The sequence below is a fragment of the Ananas comosus genome, unplaced genomic scaffold, assembly GCF_001540865.1.
Source record: "Ananas comosus cultivar F153 unplaced genomic scaffold, ASM154086v1, whole genome shotgun sequence".
NCBI classification, from domain to species: domain Eukaryota; kingdom Viridiplantae; phylum Streptophyta; class Magnoliopsida; order Poales; family Bromeliaceae; genus Ananas; species Ananas comosus.
This window is the reverse complement of record NW_017890653.1, coordinates 8,755-19,064: the sequence shown is the minus strand read 5'-3', so window position 1 is coordinate 19,064 and position 10,310 is coordinate 8,755. Positions and strand designations below refer to the sequence as shown.

At 33.8% G+C, this 10,310-nt stretch overlaps 1 protein-coding gene across 1 annotated transcript; it reads right to left on the bottom strand.

The window, feature by feature from the left end:
* Nucleotides 1–2,532: 2,532 nt before the first annotated feature.
* LOC109704025 (MADS-box protein JOINTLESS-like) lies at nucleotides 2,533–10,310 on the bottom strand. Its single transcript, XM_020224767.1, has 9 exons — nucleotides 10,124–10,310; nucleotides 9,711–9,894; nucleotides 4,872–4,950; nucleotides 4,257–4,318; nucleotides 4,060–4,159; nucleotides 3,936–3,977; nucleotides 3,163–3,204; nucleotides 2,890–3,050; nucleotides 2,533–2,606 (listed from the first exon to the last, which is right to left on the bottom strand). Exons 2-9 carry the CDS (start codon nucleotides 9,890–9,892, stop codon nucleotides 2,582–2,584), a joined length of 693 nt encoding a protein of 230 aa, XP_020080356.1. The 5' UTR covers nucleotides 9,893–9,894; nucleotides 10,124–10,310; the 3' UTR covers nucleotides 2,533–2,581.

Below are 10,310 nucleotides of genomic sequence, written 5' to 3'. Positions count from 1 at the left end.
GTGCTGCTACATGCATAACACATTAATTTGGTGGCATTTTATTTATATTCTTTAATGCTTACTTGTGCTTGTACTATTATTGATCGTTATCTTTTGAATATTTTATATATATAGTACGTACACTCGTGAGCCACATGGATAATATCAACAAATATTTAATTAATTTTGATTGGTTGATTTTCTTTGGTGTTATATCTTGTACGAAATACGTGGAGATTTGGACGAGCCTTATTAAAATATAATAAATTGATCTCGAGCTAAATCATCAAGAGTTAAAACAATTTTCTCGATTAGGATATTAAATGCTTTATTTATAAAATAACATTATATCTCAAAATAATATTCCAACAATATAATATAGTTATAAATTAATTTTGTACATATAAATAACAGCTAAAAGTTGACCTTAAACTCAGGTGTCATACATTTTTAAAATTTCTAAAAATTATCATACTATAAGTAGCAGTCATATATGCAAATTTGTCTCATTAATTAATTATATCATTGTTTTTCTTTATGAGGTTGAGATTTAGTAGAATTTTTTGGCCAATAAAATATTTAATAATTTGTAAAAATAGATGAAATAGTAATGAAACTCTGACGGAGGGTTCAATGCAACAACTCGTAGGGAGCTAGCTATCTACTTTGCTCATTTTAAAAAAAAACGAATTCAAATAGAAACATAAAATAATTAATCTTTAAGCTTAGGATGTTCTTTAGCTAACTGCATTAGGGATAACTGGTTTTTTTTTTTTTTTTAATGAGAGAAAAAGTAGTATGCTATCAGCATCGTTCATTTTTTTTTAAATGAATTTAGATAGAAATATAAAATAATTAAAGTTCAAATTTGAATTCGTGGGTGCCAACCATCGTACTCTTTACTACTTTCATTATAGACAGTTGATTAGAAGTAAAATTAACATTTTGAAAGATTAGATAAACAAATTCAAATAATTCGTAGTTCATATAAGTTCCATATGTTTTTATTTGTTTTTTTTTTTAAATAAACATAGCTAACAATACGGAGTACACTAGATTTTGAACTTGAGTTCTCAAGTATATATCAACTATCCAGCTTTTTGTTATTTGCACTAGAAATATTGGAAAGGGATCAAGCGGAAAACTTACTCCCAAAAACTATTGAGTATAAATAATTAAAATTAAAATATTATTATACATGTAATAATTTAATATATTAAAAGATAACTTTTTATATATATATAATGATACAAATAATATGATACAGTTCTGTAATTGCTGTGGAAACGAATGAAACAAGCTGTACATAAGAGGCTACTTCACGACAAAAACCGTAAAAAATAATTTTTCATAAAAAAATTTGGTAAATTTTTTATATTTCATAGTATTTGATTTGTTAAAAAAAATAATTTTTTATCAACATTCATTTGATTGCGAAAGAATCTACATTTTTATTGGTTCCAGATAAAAAAATAAATGAAAAAAATTTTAGGAAACTTGAGTTTTTATTTTCCACCAAAATCAGCGGAATACAAAAACTTTATTTTTTTAATCCAATATTTTTATCAAAAAATATTTTTTCGTCCAACCAAATAAGCGAAAAAATATTTTTTATACTAAAAATAATTTTTTAATTTATTTTACGCCGATCCAAACACCTTCTTAGCCAACACAACCATTATTTTTCTGCTTTTCATGGCAAATAAATTAAACGATAATCTAGAAAAAAGAGAACAAAAATATACATTTACTAAGCAAAAGCATAAATGGGACAACAATGTCGATCGTGCGCGTCATAGCCCATACATACAGATCTCATATGTAAAAAACAATTCCTCCCTGAAGAGTTTATTTAGGGGTTTTTTTTGCAAATGACTCCGTCAAAAGATTTTATTTTAAAATTAATCCTAACAAATTTATAATTACAAAAATGGCTCTATCCTTACCACGCAGGCGCCTCGCAAACATCACGTGGGAGAACTGAAAGACGGCTAGGCAAGTTGAACACGGTGAATCATTCACCATGTTTCATATCTTTTCTTCTCTTTTTCAAACCCAAACCCAAACACAGATATGAATACATGTATGAATTTTGTATTTACCCGACCCGAACCTAAATCGGAATTCGGTTCAAATTTGAAAAGGAGAAGAAAGAAAATATAAATATGAAACACGGTGAACTATTCACCGTATTTGAACACGATGAATAACGGTGTTCAACTTACTAAGCCGGCTCCTAGCCCTTCTACGTGGCGCCTGCGAGGCAAGTATAGAATCATTTTTGCAATTATAAATTTGTTGAAACTAATTTGAAAATAAAAAATTTTTCAGAGACAGTCATTTGGATAAAAGCCCGTTATTTATGCACTCTCTTTTAAGATTCAAGACGCGATATCTTAACTCCCCCCCCCCCCCCCCGCCCCTACACAGATTTTCATATGTAAAAAACGAGATCCTCTCTGAGAGGCTTTATTTATGCCTCATCTTTCAAGATTCACGCGCGAGATCTTAACAATCCCGCAAAAAAAAATGTGAGTATGAAAAAAAAACAGAAAAAAAGAAAGAAAAAAAAAGCTCTTGATCTTCATGCTAGATTTCGCCATCACTTCCAACTCGAAATCGCCAGCCTACATTATTACAAAAAATTAAAAAAAAAAGATTAAATACCTAAAATTACCACTATTTATCACCCAATTTTTCGACTAACGAGGTTCAAATTGAGCCATTTAAAGTTTAATACGAGACATTTTTGTTGATATATAATTCCATGCCACTACTATGTAAGCTAGTGAAGGAATGGTTACTATACTAAGGAGAGATTTATCTACTATATTGTAATTAATTAATCCAAAGTTGAGGTAAATATTGGTAAAATCATCTTCAATCTAATGCATCAATAGTTGGTTTTACCCCAATCTTAGCGACGTATCGGAGCTATCGCCGCAATAGTCCGGCGGTGCTCCTGAGAGCGAAGCATTAGTAATTGATTCAGATGATTGTCCATCTTCATGCAATACATGTTCCGAATCATTAACCATCTGTTTTCGGCCTGTCTTGGCGATTTTGACCACCTGGATGTCCAGATTAATTTAATAATTATCTTCTAGAAACAAATTAGCGGGCCTCGGAGAGAGACAGAGATGGAGATAATAAAATATGTGCTGGTGAGAACAAAAAGTTTACTTGCTCCTTCAGCTGGGTATTTTTTTCCATCAACGCTGCACTCTGCTTGCCAAACGGAAACAAAGATACGCAGCTTAAATAGGAAAAAATGTGTTCTAGCAAACATCTAGTAATGACTCACAAAAACAATACAACTTAGAAATTAGATGTTACGTATTGAGGTATTTTTGGTTGGTATATATATCCTTTGACATGGTCCTAACAGTTTCATCTTTGTTTAATGGAGATTTACTATACTTAATCTTAGTACGACTATATAAGAAAAGGAGGCCAGGAAAGAGGCTGTTTGTGTAACCTCTAAAGATAATATAAGAAGCAAAGCTGTCTTTTTTTTTATTTTTTATTTTTTTTTTTTTAGAGAGAGAAAGATAACAAGCTATATATATTCGCTTCGTTCATTTTTTTTAAGAATGAACTCAGCTAGAAATGTAAAGTAACTATCCAACTAGTCTCTTGGGACCGCAGACACCAACCATCAAGCCCTTAGTCAATAATACTAGGTACAGTCAGTAAGAAGTAAAGTTGTCAAAAGGTAAAGTGCAATGCATTAATTAAACCCCCAAAAATTTAATTGTTGACATATTTCACACTTCTTCTATGTTAACAATAGAAGGAAAATTAGAACTTGATAATCTGCTAACTCGACTAGACCTTTTTAAACCAAATTATACATGAACGTGCAGATCCCGTACCTAAATGTAAACTCAGGTTCAACTCCTATAAAAGGTATCTGAGAGTATTGAGCTCTAATTAATGCCGAACTATATGCTCACCTTTTGTTTGAGGCTGCTGATCTCTTCCATAATTTGTTCACTCTGAAAAATAAATAATATCCAAGACGTAGGTAACTTTGTCGAAGGTCACCATAATCAAAATCGAGTCAACGTGGGAACGTACCTTTCTCTCAAGAACACGACCCAATCCAATTTCAAGCGTTTTCTCGAGCTGCTGCAGCTCGTGGATTGTTAGCTTATGGAGTTCCTCTCCTCTCATCTGCCTGAGAATATACAGCAAATAGTAGTCTGCAATTAAAATGTATTAATGTCGCAGAAGAGTTCATAGGCTATTCCGAAGGGGAAATACAGGAGAGATACCTAAGTTGGAGGCTTGCTTCTGCAATTTCTTTGCTCAACCTTGTGTACGTGTTTTGCTCTACCTAGAAATAGCGACTAGCTAGTGTTCGTTAATAGTGCAAACTAGTATTTAGTTTAAAACTGTCTTTGGTGCGATTATTTTTCTCATACTTACATAAGAACCTTGAAAGATGTGTATCTTTTATTGGAATATCAGTCTAGAATGATGAAGTGCAATCGAAATATTCACTTGTGTTACTGAGTAGATCACAAATCGACATGTACAGCCCAGATAATTATATAAGTCCGATTGATAACCATGTCGCAAGTAATTCTAGTAATTAGTTAAGAATTCATTAACATCGGTAAATGTGAGACAATAACAACATGCTTGTATGTATGAAGACCATTTGCATGTGGGTGTGTTTGAGAGAGAGAAGGGAGGCATTAAAAATTAATAAATTAATTTTTTGGTGCTCAAATTTCATGCAATTCAAATTTTCAGGCTTCATACCATTTGATTTCAATCAGAACCATCTATTAACCACATGTCAGGAAAAAAAAAAAAAAAAAAAAAAAACAGCATCAATGATTTGCTAATTTGCCCATGTACCATTAAGGGAAGAACAAACTTACATTCAAGTCAATAGATGGTTGCTCTGCTTTCTGAAGATTCTTTGAGTGCAAACTGTGCTTTTCAATAATCTGATTCATACTTCAATAAGAAAATAACATGAAATATGACCTGATATAAATTAGTATCAAAATATTTCCTGGTAAAGAATACAATGTCTTATAAAACTGGAAGCTTTTCAAGTTAGACCATGATATATATATGCGTCAGGTTTAAGTAGGGCATTAACTGAAATTGAGTAAATAGACGTAAGTCGATACAAACAAAAATTTCAGATGTACAAACTGTGGTTTGATCAACAAGTTCTAATTTTTTAATAAGACATGGTTTTGGCACATTTGGGAACACCTATTTCCTACTTCGACATTATCAATGATAAATTTGAACAGCAACAACATGTACCACCACCATGGTCCATGGTTCCAAGTTTAAAGATCTACTCATACTCTTGAATATTATGTCTAAACACCTTTTTCGAAGCATAGTAAGTAGTACAGCTCTCCTAATAATGGAAATATAAACAACAGATACTACACACCAATAAATCAATATGACATGATGATTATTATGTGACATATTTGTTTCAACATATATATACTTTTGTTTACTGATCTACTCTTTGTTTCAACATATATATACTTTGTTTCAACATATTTGCCTGAGGATCACTTTGTTTGCAAAACTAACTTTGTCAGCAGTCCTTATTCAGAGTAGTATCCAAACTGTACTGCACAACTGCTTTACTAGTCAAGGTCAAAATGGCTATATTAATAAATCCCAAGCATATTATACATGCTGAGAAATTAACTCTCTCTAGGCTAAGTTACCACTATAAATTAAGGCATCACTATGGCATCATACTTGACCTAGGTAATTAAAACTAAATGTGCTTCATTTGATTTCAGCTTAGTCTTGATATATCCAAAGTAGTTGTTAATGTTAATGAAAACAGCAATAGAGGACAAAAAATAAATCCAATGAATTCTCCATAGTAAAGTTATTCAATCTCAGCAGGAGATCACGGTGGTCCGTATCAAAATATGTACAAAGCACATTGCCACATATATTGATTTGTACAAGTGAAATAATACAAAACCAGTTTTAGGTTGTTGCTCATTACATTATTTGTTTCGATATTAATTGTTGATGGGGTCTGTTTCGCAGTAAAAAAAACATAGTGGGATTCTTCACAACTTAATTCTATGAGTAACGCCAACTAGACTTGAATTATGCCATTGCAGTTGTGTCAAATTCTTTTTCTGGTACAGGTATGAAGTACAATAGGCATTAAGCATCATAATTGTTGACATCATCACCTGATGCGGGCATGGTCCATTGATCAATCAAAAACATGCGATCAATCAAAAACATGCGACCCTTAGAAATGCTAACCATGTGCATTACTCTTAAGGACTATAATATATGTAGCTCGATCGCAACCCTTCCTCCATTGAATATATTAAACCTATGTTCCGACTAGGTACTACTGAGAAAATTTAATAAATATTAAATAGTAGTGCCCTCATGTTAGGTGTTTCATCACTTGGTGATATTAAATATTAAATGGTCATAATGTACTTAAATAAATCATATTAATTACCTTTAATTAATTTAAGCTACATAATACAAGTCTAACCTGATACTTTTAACATAAATAAATCCAATTTAAATATCTAATCGGTATTACATAAAAATAGTTCCACATTTAAATAACATTATTGTCAGATTCAACAAAACACAGTTTTGTCTCGACCAAATCAGCTACCCCTCTACTAGTAGAGAGGAGTTTTGGCACTAAAAAGAAATTGTGCCTCTGATGGTTTTAATTGCACTTAAACAGGCTTTCCAGTACACTAGTGTGCATAATGAATTTTTAAACAAGCAATTATCTTGGCTGTGAAGATCATATGACTTCCTAAACAAGAAATTATCTTAACATCAACAGTGAAGTTTGAGATAATCATCTGAACACCTTCAGGTGATTATTTCAGGCTCAAACTTCACAGTCGATGTCGGAGATCATGAACTATTTAAGTCCTTCGTATTGAGTTCAATTCATTCTTAGCATGGCCGCTAACTTTAGAGAGTTCTTTATTGCACCATATTGTTATGACAACTAAGCCGTCTTACTGATGTAAAGTTCTTAGGTGTTACAATATATTTAGTATAATTATTCTATGTTTAGTATGATAGAATTTTATATATTACTGTCATAAATAGTGTAGGATTATATGGTATATAATTATAGTTGTATTATTATTATAATAGGTTTATCTCTTGTACTATATATTTTTGTCAATATAACTCAAGAGGATATACTCTTTTGCCCATCTTTCATGGTATCAGAGCAGCACAAAGGAAAGACCAGGCGGCACCTAAATTAACCAACAAAGGACCGAGCTGCACTAGGGAGGTTCGAGTAGCCCCACACAACCAGCAACAAGGAGAGGTAAAAGAACTCCGAGAAGAAAAAACCTATGGAAGAAGGTGAAACTTGTGGTTGATGGTGGCTATGGATCAATATTTTCAAATTAGGGTTCCGATTTTTCTTAAAGTGTTGTCACATATTATCCTGCATGAACAGGTACAAGCCAAGCTACCACTTTAATAAGCTTGTCCGCGCAATTAATGCTGGAGAGCTACCATACTATCTACACTTTAAAGCTTTGACTCTTCAAAATCATGTAAGATTTACTTATTATGGTTGTCAAATATGAAATATCTCTTATCTTACTCATAGATTGATATACGGGAATAACATTCTGACGTCAAAGGCAAACAGCACAAGAATGGTGTTTCTAGCTAGTTTGTTTTTACCTTCCTCTAATCACTACTATTTACTGAGGGTTTCATTTAGTTTGTATGATATTAGATCACTATCACGTAAATTTCGACGCCATACTATAATTATATATATATAGAGAGAGAGTGAGAGAGAGAGCAGGGCTGCTATACTCTCAGGAGCACGGAGGCCTCCGTGCTCCTGAGCGTATTTTCGATGATGGAATTTTCGAATCGACGATCGGCTCCGTTAGACTTGATCTAGCGCATTTGAAGTTTCTAGAAAATAATTTTTGCGATTTTTTGATATCATTTACCTAGTAATCGAAAGGATTCAAAATCCATAATTTTTAATGGTTGATATCTGCCGTTTTCAAGTTTAACGGTGTAGAAGTATTCAAATCAGATGAAATTTTGATACAAAATTTTTTATACTATCTACAACAAGATCAATATTTCTGATCGAAAATTTTAGTGCTATATCACCACTTTTTATAGGATTTTTATTTTCAGCCGTTAAAAATTATTGATTTTGAATCCTTTCGATTGCTAGGTAAATGATATCGAAAAATCGCAAAAATTATTTTCTAGAAACTTCAAATACGCTAGATCAAGTTTAACGGAGCCGATCGTCGATTCGGAAACTTCATCATCGAAAACGGCTCAGGAAGCACGGAGGCTCCTGTGCTCTGAGAGCACAAGCAGTCCTGCTCTCTCTCTCTCTCTCTCTCTCTCTCTCTCTCTATATATATACATATACACATATATACATATACAGATACATATATATATATATATATATATGAGCTCCTATGTTTTAAAAGTACCAAACATTGGTGCTAGTTAGATTTTTAGCCGTTGGATTAAAAGATATGCGGTTAGGATGATGTGGGCCTAATATATATATTGGGTGGCTCTTAGGTTATCATGTACAATGGTGAATTAGACACCACACATGTTCGTCATCAATTTTCTACACTCAGAACATCTTCAACTACCCGATAATGAATGGTGTAGCATATAAACACAGTAACGTGATGTAATTATCTTTGTCGCCTTACCTGGAAGGCTGGAACCACACTCACCACATGTTAGATTATATAAAGCTACAACATACGGATGGTATCATCGATTAACTTATCAGGCCGTAACTTTTTGTTTCAAGCATGTGCATCTAATTAATATTGTACAGAAATGTTCAAGGTCGAGAAGGTTGATGGCTTTATAAGGCTTCATAGTACAATGCCCGAGTGTAAATTAACTTCTCCTCAGATAAAAACATGAAACACAACAACATACACACTTTATAATGAAGGTTGTCCCCTAACTATATACCAACCTTATAGATGTTGGATTGATGTTAAAATCATGTGCCTATGATCATATCCAATACTTTCAATTATGGGTTTTTCCCAAATGTCTAATGTTTTATCAGTGTAATTAAGCTTCGCTCTAATAAAGGCTTAATTTTTACCAGCAAAACACTGCACACCCAGAAGAATTGTTGGGTTCCATTTAAGTACGAGCACTACGCACCCAAATACTCAAATTTCCAAAACAAGCACATTAGACTCGGAATCAATGTCAAATAACCAAACCAAGTTCACAAACCCCTATCTTAATTAATATGCGTTCCTCCTCTACCATTCCAAAGAAGATCTCTCATCTTCCACTTCACGCAAAGGTTAAGCCTATGAAATCGAAACATCGATCAATGTAGGTGGAAGTATCTACTCCCAAAAGATGCGAAACCCCAAAAATCAAAACGAACCCCGACTCCGACCTCAGATTAAGCTAGCCTACTTTTTAGTGATGAATGCATGACTCTAACCAACTATCGCTCTTCTTTTATACCAAACCTTAACAAGCAAAAGAAGTAGAAGACGAGGACGAGGACGAGGACGAGGATGAGGACGAATCATCTAAAACCTGAACTCAAGCAATTGTAAGGAAATTAAGGAAAATTAAAACAGCCCTAGAAGCAAATGGCTATGAGAAGAAGAAGAAGAAGAAGAAGAAGAAGAAGAAGCTGTGTACAGTGATAGGTACGTAAATGGTACCTGGAGCTGGCGAACTGGAAATGCTTGCCGGTGGAGGAGAAGACGATGAGCGCGACGTCGGCGTCGCAGAGGACGGCGAGCTCCTCCGCCTTCTTGAAGAGCCCCCGCCGCCGCTTCAAGAACGTCACCTGCCTCGCCGTCGCGTTGTCGATCTTCCGAATCTGTATCTTCTCCCTCGCCATTGCTGATCCGATCCCCACAAACCCCCCCCCCCCACAACAAAATAATAATAATAATAATAATAATAATAATGAGAACAAATATATTAGCAAAAATCACGTGTGCATGTGAGAGAATCTCTCTAGGTTTCCAAATTGGGCGTGGGCTATGAGAGCGCGAACCCTAAGGAGTTTTTTTTTTTTTTTTTGGTGAAAGTGAGGAGGGGATCGAGGGAGGAATGGGAATGCACTCACAATTATGCAGTAGGAGATGGATGATGGGGTTTGAGTTGGGGAGGAGAAATGTGCTATTTATTTTGTTTTTTTATCTCTCTCTCTCCTCGTCGAATTGGGCTTCTATTTAGGGGGAAGAGAGAAATTAAAGAAGGGAGGAGGGAAGCGGGGAGAGTAAAGGGAGAAAAAGGGAGCACTTTTTATGGCA